The 23,212-nt window shown below is 39.8% G+C and overlaps 1 protein-coding gene across 4 annotated transcripts in view; it reads right to left on the minus strand.

The window, feature by feature from the left end:
• Window positions 1-2,936: 2,936 nt before the first annotated feature.
• Window positions 2,937-23,212, minus strand: part of KATNA1 (katanin catalytic subunit A1) — a 41,651-nt gene continuing 21,375 nt past the window's right edge. For 3 of the 4 annotated variants that reach the window (XM_042940062.1, XM_042940059.1, XM_042940061.1), the window contains 8 exons: window positions 22,332-22,512; window positions 12,165-12,286; window positions 10,905-11,010; window positions 9,922-10,080; window positions 5,551-5,677; window positions 4,896-5,030; window positions 4,456-4,582; window positions 2,937-3,207 (listed from right to left, as the gene is read on the minus strand). In XM_042940062.1, the coding sequence (XP_042795996.1) occupies window positions 3,009-3,207; window positions 4,456-4,582; window positions 4,896-5,030; window positions 5,551-5,677; window positions 9,922-10,080; window positions 10,905-11,010; window positions 12,165-12,286; window positions 22,332-22,512 (1,156 nt within the window). In that variant the 3' untranslated portion in view covers window positions 2,937-3,008. The remainder of the gene's footprint in view (window positions 3,208-4,455; window positions 4,583-4,895; window positions 5,031-5,550; window positions 5,678-9,921; window positions 10,081-10,904; window positions 11,011-12,164; window positions 12,287-22,331; window positions 22,513-23,212) is intronic. The other variant, XM_042940060.1, reaches the window with a different exon arrangement.

A 23,212-nucleotide genomic window follows, 5' to 3' on the forward strand; every position in this document is an offset into this window, starting at 1 on the left:
CCCTTGCTCTTGTCGTCCTTAGTGCCATTTACCCTTCAACAGTGTTTGGTCTCTTTTTAAAAAAACTTCTCTCATATTGACATCTATTTTATAATGTCTAGGATATATAGAATACCTTTACTCCATGTGCTCGATGTTTTCTACTGTGTTTTATTACCTTTTATTGCAACCCATGATTTTAAACACTTTGTTCAAGAAAGTAGTGACTGGCTTTTAAAACCACCTTAGGGAGGGGCGCCTGGGTGGCTCAGTCGGTTAAGCGGCCGACTTCGGCTCAGGTCACGATCTCGCGCTCTGTGAGTTCGAGCCCCGTGTCGGGCTCTGTGCTGACAGCTCAGAGCCTGGAGCCTGTTTCAGATTCTGTGTCTCCCTCTCTCTCTGACCCTCCCCCGTTCATGCTCTGTCTCTCCCTGTCTCAAAAATAAATAAACATTAAAAAAAAATTAAAAAAAAAAAAAACCAACTTAGGGAAGAGGGGGTAAAAAATAAAACCACCTTAGATTTAGGCTAAATAGATAACGTATGTGTGGGGGAAAGATGACAGGTGGCAGAGTGAAGGAGTGAGGTTTCATTTTTGCCTAGCTGTTTTTAATAAGGACTAACAGCCCTGTGAAATACACTTTCTCCAAGTTATAGAATAAATGATAGCATGCAATTTAAATTTAGTTTGATCCTAAAGTCACCCAGCTTATAGTAACTCTTTATGTCCTTCCTCAAAGTTGCTAGAAATTACCAGCTCTACCTCCAGTGCATCCATGAAGCATGATGCTTATAGACTCTAGGTAAGGAGAACAATGTAGGAGGCTATGTGGCCAATTGGAGAGTGTAGGCTTTGCAGTTAGCAGAGCCCTCTCCTGCCTTGCCTCCTTACCAGTGACACCTGGGACCATGGTGTGACAGTCTTTTTTTTTTTTTTTATTTGTTTATTTTTGAGAGAGAGAGAAAGCACAAGCGGGGAAGGGGCAGAGAGAGAGAGGGAGACACAGAATCCGAAGCAGGCTCCAGGCTCTGAGCTGTCAGCACAGAGCCCGATGTAGGGCTTGAACTCACAAACTGCGAGATCATGACCTGAGCCGAAGTCGGACCCCTAACCGAATGATCCACCCAGGCACCGCAGCACTCAGTCTCTTTGAGGCTCTGTTTTGTATGGTTGAGACGATACAATAAGTTGTCTTTTACAGAGTAATCCTTGGGGTGTCTGGGTGGCTCAGTTGGTTATGCGTCCCACTCCTGATTTTGGCTCAGGTCACGATCTCACGGTTTGTGAGTTCAAGCCCTGCATCCGGCTCTGCGCTGGCAGCTAGGAGCCTGCTTAGGATTCTCTCGCTCTCTCTGCCCATCCCCTTCTGTCTGTCTCTCTCAAAATAAATAAACATTTTTAAAAAGTAATCTTAAATGAGTATCTTAGGTAAGATTGTATGCCATTAATTTTTATTTCATTTATTAACATAGTTGCACCATTAACTGTTACTTTAAAAAAAAAAAAAGTGTTTATTTTGAAAAAGAGAGAGAGAGGGAGAGAGACAATCCCAAGCAGGCTCCGTGCCACCAACACAGAGCCCAGCTCGGGGCTCAGTCCTGCCAACTGCGACACCATGGCCTGAGCCAAAACCAAGAGTCGGACTTTAACCGACTGAGCCACCCAGGTGCCCGCATTAACTGTTATTTTAATTATGCACAGTATCCATGAGTGAATGGGTTAATGAGTCATTTATTAGGGTACCGTGAGCAGCGTAAGCTTACAAGAATTTACTTGCCTACAGGGCAGCTCATAGGTAGGCAGAATAAAGTCAAGCAAGAGTGTACACGGGGCGCCCGGGTGGCTCAGGTGGTTAAGCGTCCAACTCTTGATTTCTGCTCAGGTCATGATCTCACGGTTTGTGGGATGGAGCCTTGTGTCGGGCCCTGCAGTGACAATGCGGAGCCTGCTGGGGATTCTGTTTTCCTCTCTCTGCCCCTACCCTACCCCCCTCTCACACACTCTCTCTCTCAAAAGTAAATAAACTTAAAAACATTAAAAGCAAGGGGCACCTGAGTGGCTCGGTCGGTTGGGCGTCTGACTTCAGCTCAGGTCATGATCTCATGGTTTATGAGTTCGGGCCCCGCATTGGGCTCTGTGCTGACAGCGCAGAGCCTGGAGCCTGCTTCAGGTTCTGTGTCTCCTTCTCTCTCTGCCCCTCCCCAACTTGTGCTCTGTCTCTATCAAAAATAAATAAACAAGGGGCGCCTGGGTGGCGCAGTCGGTTAAGCGTCCGACTTCAGCCAGGTCACGATCTCGCGGTCCGTGGGTTTGAGCCCCGCGTCAGGCTCTGTGCTGACGGCTCGGAGCCTGGAGCCTGTTTCCGATTCTGTGTCTCCCTCTCTCTCTGCCCCTCCCCCGTTCATGCTCTGTCTCTCTCTGTCCCAAAAATAAATAAAAAAACGTTGAAAAAAAAAAAAATTAAAAAAAAAAAAAATAAACAAAAAAATTTTAAAAATACATTAAAGCAAGTATATATAGATATATATTTTTTTCCTTTTAAGTGCATTGTAAAACGAAGGGGCTTTAAAGCTCTCCCAGGAAGAGGAGGGAAACCACTGGAACGGCAAGCAGGAAGGTGCACTAGGCGTGGTTCATGCGTCACTGGCCACTTGTGTAAAAATGTTAGGGAATTTCCAGTTATCCACTGGCACCCAGGGTGCTACAGCCAGTCTTACTCCTTAGAAGGAACGGCAGACGCACAGGGGAAGAGAAGACGCTGTGCACAGAAGTGCGTAGAAAGACGCTTTCCAAGCTAAGTAATCACATTTGTGCTGCAACATACGTGGTCAGTGAAAGAGAAATGGGGCAATACTAAAATAAAACAAATTTGCTTGCAGCTTTAAAAAACTGCCTTTATTCAGAATCGTTTTTAAAATCTTACCATTATGAAAGTTTAAAAAAATATAGCACTCAGTGCAGTGAAATACTACATTTAATTATTATTCAAACACTTAAGGCAGGTTTCTCACAGTTTACATGTGAGAATTTAGCATGATCCAAACTCAAATATCCATTTCTCGTATCTTTCAATATCTGCAGCAGAAACTGACTTAGATACTTTTTTTAAAGCCATTTCAAAATCCTCCATAGTTGTAGGCATGTGCATTTCCTCTTTTGAAAGATTTCTGATTTCTTCTGGGGTCAAACCTTCAATACGCCTTCTCATTGCCATCAAGGATGCATCCCTAGTTTTTAAATTAAAACACACACAGTGTTATTTTGATTGACTATAAACCTGGGGAAAGAAAACTTTTTCAGTATGTGTTACTACTCTGTTATTATCCATACCTAGACATATGTAGTATTGCACAGAATCTTGTATCAGATACAAGGCTTGTTCTGAGTTGTTTTTTAGCAGTTAAATCTTCCAAGATGAAAATAAGGATATTAGTTTAAATGAATGATCCTGAGCAGGAAGCCCGAGGAAAAGTAAAAGGGTATTAACAATGACGCTAGCAATTGAATTTCTTTCTAAGTGGCCGATAAAATAAACATCAGAGAAGAGAGAACCTGTGAGCTGAAAAATATTTTCTACCTGTGTAAGAAAAACTAAATGATCAAATCAAGGTGTTTCTCTTTTCCCTTCTGTATTAGTTTTGTTTGTTTTTGGGGTTTTTATGGTTTTGTTTTTAAAGAAGAAACTTCAGATTTAAGGACCTCTGCTTTCACCAAGTTTCACCTTGGATAACAGCCACCATTTATGCCAAGGGTCCTGCTGGGGATTCCGTCTTCCTCTCTCTCTGCCCCTCCCCTACCGACCTCTCACACGCTCTCTCTCTCAAAAGTAAATAACCTTAATAAACGTTAAAAACAAGTATATATAGATATTTATTTTTTCCTTTTAAGTACACTGTAAAATAAAACACAGCTGCTTCACAGACACACATTAGTTTTCACTAATCCTCACGACAACCTGCGTGGGGAGCTTACTTTACAATGAGTACCTTGCTGATAAACATATGAACTAATACTTAAATCAGGACAAAACCTACTTGAATCAACTGGATTAGAGATTTGTTTCTTTTTCACTGCTGTTCCTATCCTATTCGGGACACTTGCACTGAAAGTGAGATCGTACTCTCCTTGAGTATGCCCGATCAGTTCCACGGTTCTATTTCTTACAAAAAAGTATATGGAAAAGGCACAGCAACGTTTTTTTAATCCGAGAATTACTGATTTTCTATATTACACCAGTTGTTCTAATACCAAATTCTCAAACTTGTAGTTTTCAAATGCACCACACTGTTCAGTGACATGCAAAACACTCAAATTCTTACCAGCACCTTACCACGAACTTAATACCAAAACTTGTGTCTCTGACTAGAAACTGTAATATAGGTCTTTATTCTTCACCTATCTTATTAATTCAGCGTAAACGCTTCCTAACAGAAGTTAATACCCACAAAAACCTGTGCTTTCAAAATAATTCATACCTGCACACGTTGGTAATGTCCGCACCTGAATAACCTTCCATATTTTCTGCTATACTTGCAAGGTCAACGTCATCAGCCAATTCCAGCTCACGTAGACTTATTCGTAACAGCTCCTCCCTGCCTTTTGCTAATGATGGAAACAAATTTTTAAATGTTAAGCCTTCAACATAAACATAATCAAGTCTACTTTGTATAAGAAGTTTGTTTTCCAAATCTTAGAGCTCATTTGCTTAAAAATTTAAGAGACACTCCTCGCTATTTAAAATTTCCTGGCATCGAGGCTTTCAGGTTCTAGATAGAGCCAAACCAATTAATACAAGCAAAGACATCCTACAAGCGTCTCCTTAAAGGAAAGTCAATTAATACCAGGTTTTAAAATCTCTAAGCAAAACTACCTAACAGTTAACATGAGCTTTCTGACAAGATTCAAATGAAGATACCTGATGGTAATGGAATATAGATTCTTTTCTCAAGACGTCGTCTTAATGCCTCATCGATATCCCAGGGAAAGTTAGTAGCTGCCAGAACCATAACCATCTTGGAAGGGTCATCATTTTCAGAAGCACCCCCAACACCTACGAAAAAGGGTGAGGAGAATGTAAAAAGACACTCAGTCAGTATACAAACTAAAGCTCAACTACTTAAAGATCATCTCATATTTGGTACTAAATTACAAGGTAGTGTAATTGTTAAGCCTCCCTACGACTTCTTAAGCTAATTGGTACACAGATGAATTTGGGGCCCAAGAAAACTAAGTTTTAGTGTGCAAAAAAAGAAAAAAAAACACCTCAAAATAGATTTAATCAAAAGACCAGCTCAGCTTAACTGTATACCAATTTCTACAATTTTTCAAAGCATCCGTATCCCTGAGGCAAAGTTATTTGCATTTATTTCAATTTCATTGCTAACAATAAGAAATCCGAGCATATCCCACGAGGGCTCTGTGAATCGCCGTTATTTCTGGCATGTCCCCACAGTCAGTGTACCCAGTATACCGTCAACCTCCAGGACCTACTGCCAGCCGTCTCCGGTCGTCTGGAGCGTGTGGCTTAGCACCAGGAGTGGAGCTCAGTCCGTGCGCAGACGCACACATACCATCCATCTGAACCAGCAGCTCTGCTTTCACCCTCCTGCTTGCCTCGTGCTCTTCTGAAGTCCCTCTGCGACTACAAATGGAATCGATCTCATCGATAAATATGGTGGCCGGAGAGTAAAATCGAGCCTAAATAAAGAAACCATGTAACACCAGGTTTTTATTTCATTTAAAAATTATCTAGAGCAATCAGGAGAAGAGCCACAACGCATCTGTCTCGTCCTAATGCTGGGGGGACAGGATAACCTGGAACAGCTAAGAGATCGCGTCTAACATAAGCTTACCGTATACTTAAATCTTACATGGCTTTTTTCGTGACACTAAGTACTTGAGCTGGCAATATATATTTACTCACGAGTGATACACATACAGAATTACCTTGTATGCTGCAACAATAAGGACGACAATGGCCGGAAAACATTTACAGATATTTGTAAGTGTTCTTAAGTTCTAGAAAAAACTGGTTACGGACAACCATTACCTTAAATAAAATTATATAGATTCCCTCTAAGAAATCCTCATTAAATTGCCATTTTCCATTTGACAATACATTTATTACAGTAACTAAAGAAGTTCATTATTAACCATTTTTAAATGAAGTATCCAAACTTACAGAATCAATGCACAGGAGGGTTTGAAGCTAAATGATGGCAAAGATTTCTCAAAACACGGCTTAGTGAACCAACAGCACTTTTCAAAGGTTTTTCCAAAAATAAAAGTCTGCAATGGCAAGTGAACATTATGGACTTGAACACGCAATTATACTGGGTCTACAATTCTCTTGGACCATGAGTTATAATCTAGCATCCTCTAAGAGGCAATTCACTGTTTTGGAAGCACTGTGCCTCCAAAGTACGGATTCAGTTTTAGTCTGTCCACTTGGAGAATCCTTACATTTTTAAATCTCATTTTCTCTTTTAGTTGAAAATCTGAATTCTAAGTCATCAGTTCCCTCCACAGGGACAATCTAATTTTTTGTTTTAAGTTTATTTATTTTGAGAGAGAGAGGGAGAGAGAATAAGAGTGGGGGAAGGGCAGAGGCGGAGGGAGAGAGAATTCCAAGCAGGCCCCACGCTGTCAGCACAGAGCCTGATGTGGGGCTCAAATCAGGAACTCAGGGATCATGACCTGAGTCGAAACCAAGAGTCAGATGCTCCACTGACTGAGCCACCCAGGCACCCTGGATAATTTTTAATAAGGTGTCCTGATTTGATTTTTGGTAGTATGTACAAAAATTTTTGTACTCTTTTCAAATAATAGGAAAAAAAAATAGAGGAGAAAACAAGAAAAAAAAAAGCATCCAAAAAATATTCTCAATTGAAATTCTATCAAGAAACCACCTGTCAACAGAGCCTACACTAATAAAAATTAAATTTCAACCTACTTGTTGCCATACAGAGAAAAAACCTAGTAGATTCTTCCCAACTATTCAGGGTCTGCAGAATGGTCTGACTTAAAGCAGAGGCTACAAGGCACATGTAAATTGGCTTTGGATGACATGGAAAATATTACAGATTCAAATGTTTTGGCCTGCACAGCATCCCTTCTGGTAACAGAAGTCCACCTTTTCATTCATTAACCATCCTTTTACGTTCTTGTTCCACTACTTCAAGAGAAGCCAACTCTTTTGAAGTTACAGGGGCATCATTCAGGCCTGGCCAATCAGATCACTCCCAATTCTCTAACCAAAATGATGGACTGAAGCACGGGCATGTGACTCAAAACAGGCCAAACATTAATCCCTGGAATTCTGCTGGAAGAACTGAGAGATGAGGGCTAATTCCTCTGGGATTACCTTAAAGACAATAAACACAAGGCTTAAGGCTCTGATGGCTATCTTCACCACCACTCAGGACTGCCCCAAATCAAAGCCAATCCACAGGAAAATAGAGGCAAAGGTCAGAGAGACATTCCCAAAAACATCTGAATTGCTAGATCTTGGTAGGTCTAAAAATCTAAAACATAACCTCCAAAAATTCCTAGTTACATGACCCAGTATATTATTCTTTTAAGCTCATTCGATTAGGTTTCTGACACTTGAAAATGAAAAGTTCTTGACAATGCAACAAAAATTATACTTAACATTAAGTTTTTGTATGTGTTTGTTACCATGTCATGAGAAAACTCCTGGATCCACTTATATTTAAGTGACATTATTTAAAATACAAGCCTTGAGGCATGTTTGCTTTGAGAGATTTCTGGGGACAGGGCTGGGCCCTCAGGGAGAGGCAAGTCCTCTATAGAGCAGTCAAAACAAGATATGAGAGGCAGTATCACTTTACTCTACAAGAGAGCCCATATGGTGAACAGAAAAAAAAAAAACAAAAAACAACCAACTAAGCTAGTTTTAAATCTGAGCTCTAATCAAAAGTCGCAAAGGCAGAAGCTCCAAACTGTAGGCACTGCTTGAGATTAAGCCCCTACTTAAGCAGACAACTGAAAGCAGCATATTCCAGATAAGCAGGCATTTATTTAGAGATGGTAAACACCAGGGAAGCCAGTAAAAAATAAGCTGTTTGATATACCTTCATAAACCTCACTATAAAAAATAACGTAAATTAATACTTTGAAACAGGCTTCCACACAGAAGAAAATGGTCAGTTTTCTCAAATATAAACCCTCCATTAGAAAATATATCAAATAATTCTTAAACAGAACAGCTAATTTCTATTTGCCCTTGTGAGTCAGGCTCTCTGTATTAAACAATTTATATGCATGAGCTTGTTTCACAGAAGTAACTCCTGTCGAATGGTCCTCTTTTTATAAAGCAACTGAGGATCAGGAAAGGACTCTGCCCACAGTTACCAGCTCGGAAAGCGAGAGAGGAGGGGTCTGAACCCAGGCCACCTGGCTCTAAAGATGCCCTACTTAGCCATTTACTCTACTTAGCTTACATTTTTAAAAAGCCTAGTTATTCTGGAATCCTGACAGTATAATTTTCTTTCCCCTGAAACAAATAAATGATCTAAGAGGTTCTCCACTAGATTCCTCTAGTGGCATAAATTATTGATAAGCTATTAAGAAGAACCTGTTAGAATTTGCATCCTGCCTTATAAGTTATCGAACTTGAAGGACAAAATAGGAATTGAAACAGAAGACTTCACAGAAAATGGATAACCTGGGGCACCTGGGTGGCTCAGCTGGTTGAGTATCTGACTTTGGCCCAGGTCATGATCTTGCGGTCCATGAGTTCAAGCCCCGCATAGGGCTCTGTGCTGACAGCTTGGAACCTGGGGCCTGCTTCAGATTCTGTGTGTCCCCCTCTCCCTACCCCTCCCCTGCTCATGCTCACTCGCTCTCTCAAAAATAAACATTAAAAACATTTTTTTAAAAAAGACATGGATAACCTGAAATTATATAAGGGTTTTCGTTTGCTTGTTTTTATTCTGAGCCTAAGGAAGTAAGATCTAGCGTCATTAACATAGCTATCTAAGACTTCATCCATGATGGAGTCTTTAGAGTTAAGAATGCTAGCCATTCTCTATAATAAGTGTAACTCTGTTCTAATACATGTAACTACATGATTTTTTTTAACGTTATTTTTGAGAGAGAGAGAGAGACAGACAGACAGACAGAAAGAGCACAAGCAGGGGTGGGGCGGAGAGAGAGGGAGACACAGAATCCGAATCAGGCTCCAGGCTCTGAGCTGTCAACACAGAGCCCGACACGGGGCTCAAACTCACGAACTGCGAGATCATGCCCTGAGCCGAAGTTGGACACTTAACCAACTGAGCCAGCCAGGCACCCCTAAACTACACAATTTCTTAAATGAGGCAAGACTGAAATCATCAGTGAAGCTTAGAGTCTGAAGTCTAGAAAGCTGTTGAATTCAATCTAAACACTCTACTAGAATTTGTTGAATTATATTCCTTCTGATATTCAGATTTGTGGGGGGTGGAAGAAGGAAAAAAGAAACTCAAAGTTAACAAGCAAAGAAGTAACAATCCAAAGACTGCGGCATTAAACACAAGGTATTTACTATATAGTTAATAGACTGGAGGTGATCTAAGTTCCATAACTACTTGATTTTCACCGTTCTGCATTACTGTTATGACAGTGCATTTACCATATTATACCTAAGCCTACTGATTTAGAAAACAGAGTAATTTCAAACTCTTATAGCAGGTTAGTAATGCAGATCCCATAATGTGAGCATGCCCATAAGCCATCAGAGATGGCTCTTCCTCTAGAGGAAAGGAGACATGGAAAAAGTCGATTTACTCATGTGATTAAAGGATTCTAGCTTCGAAGGCACGGGAATCCCACTCTGGGCACATCACCTTGCCTCACTGTTCTACACACTGGAGATAGTTACGACTCACTTTCTCCCCTTTTAGAGGTAAAGAATCTTTAGAGTTGGCTCAAACGTTCACCATTTCGAACAGAAGACGGACAAGCTTCTCGGACTCTCCTCTGTACTTGGAAGTCAGAGTGGATGAGGACACATTGAAGAATGTTGTCTTGCATTCCGTGGCTACTGCTTTAGCAAGGAGGGTCTTTCCTGTGCCGGGTGGCCCAACCATCAACACTCCCTGTTGCGGAGACAAGAACACAAGTGAGAGATTTACCAGCCACTGTTCTAATTCATAAGAATTCCATTACTACGAATTTGCAACTAATACATAATATTAAGACAAATAAAACATAAACAAAAGGATACTTTAGCACAAATTTACTTTTCTCATTATAAAAGGTAACTGCATTAGTAAAAATCTGGAACTCAGAAATGAGAAAAATATAATCAATATTATCGATACTATAATAATCACACTCTAACACAAATACCAATATTACTTGGACATATTTCCTCCTAGTCTTTTGGTTGAACAAATTAGTTTTTTTGTTACACAGCTGTACTCAAAGTAGGCCTAGAACTTTGTAGCTTGCTTATCATTTCATATTTCAAGAATTCTTCATAAGTGCAGTTAGCCATCAGCACATTTTCCAAATCCAAGAAAGGTTTTTTCACTGTCTTTTCAGAGAGCTCATGACTTTTTAAAAAAAGCACCTACTCGATCCAGATGTCTCCATCTCTTAAAGACAAACGCAAGAAGCAGAGGATACAAGTGTAGCATCTGACATAAAACAGCGTTTCTGCATTAGGCAACTTGTTCACAGGCTAATACAAGCTCACTCGAAATCAACTTTCCAAAGGTCACACTGTACCTATTTCTTATTCTGGGAACCTTGCAAGAGCTTTGGGTCTAAACAAAATTCTGCATGACATACCTTCTGATTGAAAGCTTTTCTTACCTATTCTTTCTCCCCTCACTTCCCTGAATAAGATAAATATGAGTTTTCCACAGCAATGTACACGCCCTTCACGCTGTCAGTGCCATAACAATAACAAACTTACTTTCCATGGTCTCCTGATGCCCTTAAAGAATTCTGGCATCCACATGGGTAACACCACAGCTTCCTTGAGCAACTTTTTAGCTTCCACTAAATCAGCAATATCGTCCCTGAAAGAGGAGAGATTTTATCAACAAGCTCTTATGTTCCACATTTAGCTCTACGTAGTCGGCCCCGAGAGCTGCTAGAGGCACACGGGCTCACAGCGCCCACAGTGCCCGCCCTCTCCGCAGCACACCGTGACGAGGCCCGCCACACCGACCGGCGGACCTGCAGCACAAGCTCACTCTCGAGTTCCTGGCGGGAAAGACTGTCCGTCCACCCGGTGAAGCAGAACACAGGTCTGTGGGCCCACTTAGATCTTAGATCAGGTGTCTCATTTTACATTCCTGCTCTTGTGATGCTCATTCCATAAACTCCGTGACTTAGAAACAATGAGCCCGTTAAAAACAAACAAGCAAACATAAAGAATAAAAAGGGCATAGAGCAGAGCCAGGCTGCAATATTGCCGCTTTGCCTCCAACCCTCCCGAGAGGTAGACCCCAGAGATAAAGAGTATCAGACAGACCGCCATGAAGTCATCTCCAACCACTAGAAAACTCTACACGTGGCATTTCCATGAAAATAAATGCTCACTGTATAAATCTCAAATACCAAAAAACATTTGTAAAACATCCCCAAAGCCATCCCTAAAAATCATTAAGGGAGCTTTTAGAACTCAGTGCATCAATGATACTTCTTTGATTCAATGTAATATTAAATAAGTTCAGAGCCATTACTAGAAATCAGAGAAAATAAAAGAAACACCCATGGGATAAACCCACAGGTAACAAGCAACATGGGGCTCCTGGAAGGCTCAGTCCGTAGAACACGAGACTCTTGATCTCGGGGTCGTTAAGTTCAAGCCCTACTTGGGCACAGAGCTTATGTAAAAACCAAAACAAGCAACACACATGCAATAAGAGTCATTGCCATTTCACCATTGGAGGATGTCCCAAAAAGAAGATGGAAATTTCTGGGATCTTCTTCCCATTCTGTACGGAAGATTTTCTTATTTAATATAAACTTATTTATCATTTGTTATAATCAAATCAAATCAAATCGTTTCAGACAGACACTTGATACAGCCTGAACCAAGTGTTGGGTTCACACTACATGTACTCTGGGTCCATCCCCAAGGACTAATCTTCAGCGCATGCCCACACTGGTTCCATTTTCTTTTCCTAAAAGCATTATCCCATTATCTTGTTGTGATATAACTTACCATCGAACATTGGGATTCTGAGAAATTATATCTCTTTCCAAAGCTTCTACTAAGTCCTTATCATATCCAGTACTATCAAATTTACTTGTCTCTGGTTCTGTAACTGCAGCAGGTGATTTGTTCTACATTGGGAGAAAAAAAAAAAAAACAGGAGCTTCTGATTGCCTCAACAATTATATTTTGTTTCTGTGAGTCAGACACAAAGACTGGACTCCAGTGATATTTTTTTAAAGAGCTAACATAATAGTACAAGTAATAAGGAGAGAATCAAAGACTATTAAGTCATCCTTCTACACCAACATCAGAGTTATCAGAGTTTCATATTCAACTTTTACTTTTACATAAAAAGTATGACAAAAGTGCTCAAGTGAAACAAAAATATTATGTATACGAACTGGCAAGAATCAAGAAATCAATACTGAGATGAACTGTGGTTACTAGCGAATATCAGATATGTGTGACATTTATCTCAGAGCTTTAGAGGACATAAGGTTAAAGGCAGACGGTTTCTGTAGCTAAGATTACAGCTCACTCTTAACCACCTACTTGGCCCCCACCAATGCTCCTAAAACATCCCTTTCCACAGTTCCCATCCCACTCCAAGAAACACCTCCATCCCTAGGTGGGATCCCCTCCTGTGCTCTGTGCCCACAGTCCTTAGGGTCACAGCTCGTAAGCCATGTACGGAAGTACTGCAGGGCACAATGGCAAACTCACAGAGCACTGCAGGATATTTTGCATTTTTGAGGGAAACCCAGCAGAATCTGTTGAACACTGGGTGAACTACCAGTTCCAGGTAGTTCTGTTTCCACATTAAAACTACTACATTCCTTTCAATAACGCCACATTTTTGTGAAGCTGCGTTTCTGGCAGTTTCTGTGATAAAAGGAATAGTGGGAAAATCAAGGTAAAAGAGGAACGACAGTGAAATGTCTACTCTGCCTCCAAAGTCTGAGAAACTGAGCTGTGTCCAACATGTGCTGTTAGGACATGGCAAAGTGGTCTGAACCTAACTTCTTCACTAATGGATGGGTATTCTCTTTGTCCTATGAGGTGCTGTAAAAAATTAGAGATACTCGAATTTTATATAAGGCAAGGAAATGTACGAAGCTCTGAACTATGGTAAATATTTACTTGGCTTGTACCAGAATTCCTACCCTGTCTCATCAACATTGGTTAGCCCGTAACATGATTTCTTAGTGGTGGGATCTAAAAGTATTAATGTATCCACTTAGCCAATATTTATAATATTCAAAAGTCTTACACTAGATGGTAAAAAAAGTATGTCTCACAATATACATATTCAATATCTGATACTAACATAAAAAATTCAAGGAAGGTATTGTGCATTTAAAAGAGAAGGTCGGGGCACCTGGCTAGTTTGGTCAGAAGAGCATGCAACCCTTGATCTTAGGGTTGTGAGTTTAAGCCCCACACTGGGCGTAAAGATTACTAAAAAAAATTAAATTAAAAAAAATAAATAAGGGTGCCTGGGTGGCTCAGTCGGTTAAGCGTCTGACTTCAGCTCAGTCATGATCTCACAGTTTGTGACTTTGAGCCCCGCATCGGGCTCTGTCCTGACAGCTCAGAGCCTGGAGCCTGCTTTGGATTCTGTGTCTCCCTCTCTCTCTGCCCCTCCCCTGCTCATGCTCTGTCTCTCTCTGTCTCAAAAATAAATAAAAACATTAAAAAAAAATTAAACAAAAAAGAAAGAATCCAGCAAGAAAAAAGAATTGTATACTATAACCAACTGATGTTTATTCCAGAGATGCAAGGCTAGTTCAATACATAGTACACACACACACACACACACACACACACACACATGTTAATCTATATATTAACACACTAAAGAAGAAAAACTATAGCATCATACAATAGATGCTAAAAAAGCATCTGGCATAACTCAACATCCATCTAGAATAAAAACTCTCAGAAAAACAGGATTAAAGAGGAACTTCTTCAACATGGTAAGGAGCATACACAACAAACCTAGCATTAATGTTTTATTTAATAAAGAAACACTGAATGGCCTCCCCCTAAAACTGAAAACAAGCTAGCATGTCCACTTTCATCACACTTGTTCAACATAGCGCTAAAAGTTTCAGCCAAAGTAACAGAGCAAGAAAAGGAATAAAAGCATCTAAATCCAAAAGAAAGAAACAAAAATGTTCTATTTGCAAATGACATGATGTCTACTCAGAAAATGGTAAGGATGCTACAAAAATTCTCCTAAAATTAATAAATGACTTCAGCAAGGTGGCAGGACACAAGACAAATATACAAAAGTCAATTTTATCACTAGAGAAATGCAAATCAAAACCTCAATGAGATACCAGTTCATACCATCATGATGGCTATTATAAAAATTTGTAAAAGCAAAAAACACAGAAAATAACAAGTGTTGGCAAAAATGTGGAGAAATTGGAACCTATGTGCATTATTGATGGAGATGTAAAAATGGTGCAACCACTGTGGAAGTTTGGTGATGCCTTGAAAAATTAAAAACAGAATTATACATGACTCAATTCCATTTCTAGATGGATATATATATCCATATATCTCCAAAAGACTTGAAAACAGGGTCTCGAAGAGATTTTTATACACCAATGACATGGAAGCATTATTCACAATAGCTAAAAGGTGGAAGCAACCTAGTGTCCATCGATGGATGACTGGATAAAAACCAATGGAGTTGGTGAAATTCTGACAGACCTTATACTAAGTAGAATAAGCTAAAAGAAGAGGCAAATACTGTACAATTCTACTCATATGAGGTACTTAAAGCAATCAAATTCATAGAGACAGAAAGTAAAATAATGGTTGCCAGGGGCTGAGGAAGGGAGGAAAAGGGAGTGTGATACTATGATTTGTAGTAAGTATATATTCAGTCTAACTCCCATTCCTGGCACACAGCTCCTACAACGCTAGTAGTTTCTTAAGTGATAAGAACTATGGGAAGATCTTTTGCTATAATATTTAGTTTTTGTTCCCAGCTCCTAAAATTGCTCCAGAGCAGTAAAGATGAAGAGGTGTCCTTTGTTATTCTTAACAGGCCCCTCTGAACCATGCCTGAGCTTATGCTAACACCTTAAGTTTTGGAAAGCCCCTAGATAACCACAGGATAGGGCTGTTGCCAAGGGAACCAAACAGGTGATCAAAGTGTTGGAACTTCGGCCCCACCCCACCAACCTCTGGCAAGGGGAGGGGGCTGAAGGTTCAATTAATCACCGATAGCCAATGATTTAATCAATCATGACCACATAATGAAGTCTCCATAATAACCCAGAAGGTTGTGGTTCGGAGACCTTCCAGTTTGTGAACACGTGAAGGTGCTAGGAACGTGGCATGCCTGGAGAAGGCACAGAAGCTCCCATATACCTTGCCCTATGCTACTCTTCCATCTGGCTGTACCTGAGTTGTATCCTTTGTAATAAACTGGTAGCCCGGTATAAACTGTTATTCCTGAGTTCAGTCAGCTGCTCTGGCAAATTACTGAACCAAGGAGGGAGTCATGGTAGCCTCTGATTTATACCAGTTGATCAGAAACACAGGGGACATCCTGACTTGCAAGTGGTACTGATGTGGAAGCAATCTTGTGGGACTGAGCCCTTACCTGGGAGATCCGATGCTAACTCCAGGTAGAGAAGTGTCAAACTTAAGTTGTAGGATATGCAGCTGGTGTTGGCAAGTTGGTTGGTGTGGGGAACCCTACACACTTGGAATTCAGAAGTGTTCTGTGAGCAGGGAGTAGGCAGAAGACAGAGTTTTCCTTTTCAGGGAGCTATTTATTTATTTAATGGGTAGCGTTTCAGTTTTGCAAAATTGAAAATGTTCCGTGATGGATGGTGGTGATGGTACAACAATATAAATGTACTTAACTTCACTAAACTGCACACTTAAAAATGGTTAAAATGGGGGGAGCCTGGGTGGCTTAGTCAGTTAAGGGTCCGCCTCTTGATTTTGGCTCAGGTCATGATCTCAGGGTTATGAGATTGAGCCCCATGTCAGTCTCCATGCTAAGTGTGGAGCCTGCTTAAGATTCTCTCCCTCTGCTCCTCCCCAGCTCTCGCTCTCTCAAAAAAAAAAAAAAAAAAAAAAAAAAATATATATATATATGTGTGTGTGTGTGTGTGTGTGTGTGTGTGTGTATGTGTGTGTGTGTGTATAAATACGCTAAAATGGTAAACTTTATGTTACATCATATTTTTAAAAATTGTTTTTAAATGTTTAGATTTATTTTTGAGACACACACACACACACACACACACAGAGTGTAAGCAGGGGAGGGGCAGAAAGAGAGGGAGACACAGAATCTGAAGTGGATTCCAGACTCTGAGCTGTCAGCACAGAGCCTGATGGGGGGCTTGAACCCACAAATGATGAACCAACTGAGCCACCCAGGCACCCCTATGTTGCATTATATTAAAACCACCATTAATATATATATTTTTTTGGAAAGTCAATTCTGTTTCCATATACAGTACTAGCAACGAATAGGTAGACACTGAAATTAGAAATACAATGCCACTTACAATCACTTAAAAAAAGTGAAACAAATGTAAAATCTAACAGGACATCTCCAAGACTTGTATTCTGAAACTATACAATGCTGATGAAAGAAATAAAAACTCTAAATAAAAGTAGATAAATAACATGTTCATGAACTGGAAGACTTGATATAATAAAGAAGTCAACTTTCCACAAACTGATATACAGATTTAACATGATTCAAAACCTCATGAATCAAAACCTCAGCAAGATTCTTTGTAGAGGTAGAAAAGCTGATTCTATGGGAATGCAAGCTGGTGCAGCTACTCTGGAAAACAGTATGGAGGTTCCTCAAAAAACTAATAGAACTACCCTACGACCCAGGAGTTGCACTGCTAGGCATTTACCCACGGGATACAGGTGTGCTGTTTCGAAGGGACACATGCACCCCCATGTTTATAGCAGCACTATCAGCAACAGCCAAAGTATGGAAAGAGCCCAAATGTCCATCAATGGATGAGTGGATAAAGAAGATGTGGTATATATATATATATATATATATATATATATATATATATATATATATATATATATATACATACACACAATGGAGTATTACTCGGCAATCAAAAAGAATGAAATCTTGCCATTTGCAACTACGTGGATGGAACTGGAGGCTATTATGCTAAGTGAAATTGTCAGAGAAAGACAAAAATCATATGACTTCATTCATATGAGGACTTTAAGAGACAAAACAGATGAACATAAGGGAAGGGAAACAAAAATAATATAAAAACAGGGAGGGGGACAAAACAGAAGAGACTCAAATATGGAGAACTGAGGGTTACAGGAGGGATTGTAGGAGGGGGGATGGGCTAAATGGGTAAGGGGCACTAAGGAATCCACTCCTGAAATCAGTGTTTCACTATATGCTAACTAATTTGGATATAAATTTTTAAAAATAAAAAATAAAATTAAAAAAAAAGACAAGATTCTAAAATTTATACGGAAAAAGAAAGGAACGAGAATAGCTAAAACAATTTTGAAAAGAAATAATGAAATGGGATGAATCAGTCTACCCAATTTGAAGACTTATTAGACAGCTCTAGTAACCAAGACTGGGCAGTACTGGTTGAGAGGCAGATACATGTATCAGTGAAACACAAAGGCACACAAATATGCCTAACTCATTTTTTAAAAAAAGGTATAAAAGCAATTCGGTAAAATATAGCCTTTCCAACAAATGGTGCTGGAGAAATTGCACATGTATAATAACTGAACCTCAACCTAAGCCTTACACAAAAATCAACTCACAACAGATCATGAGTTTAAATGTAAAACATAAATTTATAAAACTTTTAGGAAAAGAATAGAAAATCTTTAGGATCTAGAGCTAGGCAAAGAGTTAAAAACTCAATACCAGAAGTACAATTTATAAATTGGAATACTGGACTTCACCAAAATTAAAATATTTTGCCTTGTAAAAGATCCATTTAAAACAACAAACAGACAAGTTTCACACTGAAAGAAAATAGTTGCAGAACATGTATCTAACAAAGGGCTAGCACCCAGAATATATGAGGGACTCTCACAGCAAAACTAAAAGGCAACCAATATGGGAGAAGATATTTGCAAATGACATATTAGATAAAGGGTTAGTATCCAAAATCTATAAAGAACTTAACGAACATCCAAAAAACAAATAATCCAGTGAAGAAATGGGCAAAAGACATGACACTTTTCCAACGAAGGCATCCAGATGGCCAACTGACACATGAAAAAATGCTTAACATCACTCACCATCAAGGAAATACAAATCAAAACCACAATGAGATACCACCTCACACCTGTCAGAATGGCGGACATTAACAACTCAGGCAACAACAGATGTTGGCAAGGATGCGGAGAAAGAGGATCTCTTTTGCACTGCTGGTGGGAATGCAAACTGGTGCAGCCACTCTAGAAAACAGTATGGAGGTTCCTCAAAAAATTAAAAATAGAACTACCCTACGACCCAGCAATTGCACTACTAGGTATTTATCCAAGGGATACAGGTACACTGTTTTGAAAGGGCACATGCACCCCAATGTTTATAGCAGCGCTATCGACAATAGCCAAAGTATGGAAAGAGCCCAAATGTCCAGCGACAGATGAATGGATACAGAAGATGTGGTATACATATACAATGGAGTATTAGTCAGCAATCAAAAAGAATGAAAACCTGCCATTTGCAACACCAAGAATAAAATTAGAGTATATTATCCTAAGCCAAATTAGTCAGAGAAAGACAAATATCATATGACTTCACTCATATGTGGAATTTAAGACACAAAACAGATGAACATAAGGGAAGGGAAGCAAAAATAATATAAAAACGGGGGGGAGGGGACAAAACATAAGAGACTCTTAAAAATAGAGAACAAACTCAGGGTTGCTGGAGGGCGTGTGGGTGGGGGGATGGATCAAATGGGCAAAGGGCATTAAGGAGGGCACCTGCTAGGATGAGCACTGGGTGTTCTATGTAGGGGATGAACCACTGGATTCTACTCCTGAAACCATTATATGCTAATTTGGATGTAAATTAAAAATAATAAAATAATAATAAAGAACTCTCGGGGCGCCTGGGTGGCTCAGTCGGTTAAGCGTCCGACTTCAGCTCAGGTCACGATCTCGCGGTCCGTGAGTTCGAGAGCCGCGTCAGGCTCTGGGCTGATGGCTCAGAGCCTGGAGCCTGCTTCAGATTCTGTGTCTCCCTCTCTCTCTGCCCCTCCCCCGTTCATGCTCTGTCTCTCTCTGTCTCAAAAATAAATAAAACGTTTAAAAAAAAATTTAAAAAAAAAAATTAAAAAAAAATAATAAAGAACTCTCAAACCCCAATGGTAGAAGGACAACCCATTTTGACAACAGGCAAAAGACCTGAAGAGAAACACTGTGGGGCGCCTGGGTGGCTCAGTTGGTTAAGTGTACAACTTCAGCTCAGGTCACAAGCTCACTCACAGTCCATGGGTTCAAGCCCCAAGTCAGGTTCTGTGCTAAGAGCTTGGGGCCTGGAGCCTGCTTTGGACTCTGTGTCTCCCTCTCTCTCCGTCCCTCCCCCACCTCTCAAAAATAAACATTTTTTTAAAAATTTAAAAGAAAATGCACTAAAGACCACGTGTCTGTGCTTGTATTTCCTTTCCTCTAGTCATTTGTACAGCTACTATTTAGAACAGACCAGCTCAATATAGAAAGATTGTCAGAATATACTGACTGCTGAAAAGAACAGATTACTTTATGATTCCACTTTTGGCAAAAAAAAAAAAAAAAAAAAAAAAAAAAAAAAAGTAATGTATATGGAAAAGGATATTCCATGGGATTAACAGATCTCAGGAAGAGTAGGAATGTGAGTTTGAGGGGTTTTTACTTATTCTATTTTCTGATTTTCTAAAATGAATATGTAATAAAAGATTTTAAATAGGATAAAAGTCTATTCACCTTTTATGGCTTAATGGTTTTATTCCATGAAGTTTTCTGACTACCATCATCCTCTTCTTCTAAGAAGTTTGTTCTATTTATTTTTTTAAGTTTATTTATTTATTTTGAGACAGAGAGACTGCAAGCAGGGGAAACGCAGAGAGAGAGAATCCCAAGCAGGGTCCGCAGGGCCAGCGCAGAGCTCAAGATGGGGCTTGAACTCACAAAACCGAGATCATGACCAGAACGGAAATCAGACACGCAACCAACTGAGGCACGCAGCCACCCAGAAGTCTGTTCTTTTTAGTCACTAGCTACTACCACCATTCAGCATCTAATTACAGTAAACCCTTGGATTGCGAGTAACTTGTTTTGCTAGTGCCACAAGATGAGCAAACATCTCTAATAAATTTTAACTTGATACACGAGTTATGTCTTGCACCACAAGTAGTATGTGATGCTGAACATCACAAGATCACAAGTGAGCCGATGGTTCCTCTCTCTCTCCCTCTCTCTCTCTGCGGAATTGTGGGTGATAGTCTCCCATGCTCGGATCCCTGGTCTCAGGCCGCGGTGTTTGGCAGAAATCAGTGATTTTTCAGAATGCTGGAAGGTGCCCACAACTGGCACTAGTATATCTTTGTCACTTCAAAGCACCTGTGGACAGTCTTTGCTTTTTCATACGAGAGTAAGCTTAGGAATGTTTTGCTTCCTTCTAGGTCAGGCTGCCTGAGATATAGACCCTTTCTTCTCCTGCCTTAGTTCCAGTTATGTTAAATACAGTATATGACAAGAGTTTATTAATATAGTACTGTAGTCAACATCCGTGCAAGCATATACAATGGCCTCCGTGCAGAAAAAGATTCTATTGAGCTAACAGACAGCAGTGATTCCGTTAGTGATAGTCAAAGTCATCCTACACAATAACCCTCCTCTGTCTCATCTCCCTCACACCAGCCACGAAGGTTTTCAAAGCTAAGTGCAGGTTAATTTATTTATTCTTCTTTATATATTGTATTTTATTATTTTGTATTATATGAGAGTACTGTAATCATTTTTATATGAATATTTTTGGGTTTTGGAACGAATCATCTGAGTTTCCATCATTTCTTATGGGGAAATTTGCTTTGATATATACAAGTGCTTTGGATTACAAGTATGTTTCCAGAACAAATTATGCTTGCAAACCAAGGTTTTGCTGTATTAGAAAACCATGATTTTTCAACTGTCATAGGAATAATTGATTTAGGCAAGGATCACTGGATGCTAAAACAAGTAAATGAAATGGTGATGAGAAATAGGATATTTACATGGTCTCAAGGTATCTCCCCCCAAATTATTATAAAGGGAGAAAGAACAACTTCGCAGTGGAAAGCCCAGGCAGACACCACCCTAACAAAGCACTCCAATTTACCACAAGTCACAGGACAAATAAACATCCTGTACCTCTTTACATAATACACTGCAAAGAACAAAACTTCCCTTCAATGGTATTCCTGCCCAAAATGTATAGCCTTAATCTAATCACAAGGAAACATCAGAAGAGCCCAAACGGAGAGGCACTCTACAAAATAACTGGCCTGCACTCTTCAAAAATGCCAGGCCCAAAACAGCAAGGACAAAAAGAGCAAGCCGAGAACATTTTCACAGCAATGAGACTAAGGAAACAGGACAGCCAAATGCAGCGTGTGCTCTCTTGCTGCACGAGGCTAGATGAGCTCTTGACGCCATTACTGGGATAACTGGCTGAATTTTATGAGGGTCTATGGATCAATGTAAAATATACGGCTTGTGACAACAGATAGTGTTTATGGAAAAGAACGTCCAAGTACTTAGGAAATACACTATCAGGTATTTAAGGGTAAAAGGGCATGATATCTACAACTTACTCGTAATGCTTCAGAAAAAAAAAAAAGTATATAGAAAGTAGATGATAAAGCAAAAGGGGCAAAATATTTGCTAAAATTGGGTAAAGAATATATGGAAATTCCTTACACCATGCTTGCAACTTGTTTGCAAGTCTTAAATTATATCAAGATATAAAGATACAACAAATACCCAAAAATATCTGTTTAATAGTGAGTGGGAAAAATCCTAGGTGGAATATGACTAAGGTTTTGTTATACAGTCTGGTGGTTTCAACCACTAACAATTATCAAAATTTATAGTGTCTTCATTTTTAAGTTAATAAATATTTAATTTATGAAAATCAGTAACAGTTACCTTTTCCTCTCTTCCTTTACTTTGCTCTTTCTTTTCCCGACAACGAACAGCTTTCCCTCTGTCGTTGTGCAGACTGTGTGCAGATGAACGGTGAACTCTGGCAGTTGTATTTGGTCGATTACCGTGTGGTTTAGGGTCACCGTACTGAGGAGACTGGCGTTTTCTAGGTCCTGGCGAGGGCCTAATTAGATGCAAGATTATGAAAATCATAATGAACTCCTGGAGGTAGTCCAAATATACATGGACACATTATCATGTGTAAGTTAAAGTTTATGAACTAACGAAACCAAGGCAATAACGGAATACAAGACAGGACTGAATAAATTTAAGTCACTGAAATCTAAGATTTAACGTATAAATCTGGCACAGATTTAATGAGAAGAACAGACTGCAGTACGGTTATATGGTAAAAATAACAGAAGTGATCATCACCTCTCCTTTGAGAGGAAATAACTAGTGTACATCAAGTACTGATATACTAATGAAAAATTAGTCTGATTCTTTGGAAACTGACAAGACAGCAATCGATGAAGAGTTTTATAAAAAGAACCGAACACAGCAGGTACAGAATTCACATTTATCCACTGGTACATGTGCAAGTTGACACTATTTTTTTCCCAGAGATAGAGCACGAGCAAGTGCATGTGTGCACAAGTACAAGTTGGGGGAGGGGCAGAGAGAGAGAGAGAGAGAGAGAGAGAGACAGACAGACAGACAGACAGAATCCCAAACAGGCTCTGCACTGTCAGCGCAGAGCCCGATAGAGGGCTCCATCCCACAAACTGTGAGATCATGACCTGAGCCGAAATCAAGAGTTGGACACTTAACCAACCAAGCCACCCACCTGTGTGCCCTATGTTGACACTATTTTATTTAGAATA

This window comes from Panthera leo, chromosome B2 (genome assembly GCF_018350215.1).
Source record: "Panthera leo isolate Ple1 chromosome B2, P.leo_Ple1_pat1.1, whole genome shotgun sequence".
Lineage (NCBI taxonomy): Eukaryota > Metazoa > Chordata > Mammalia > Carnivora > Felidae > Panthera > Panthera leo.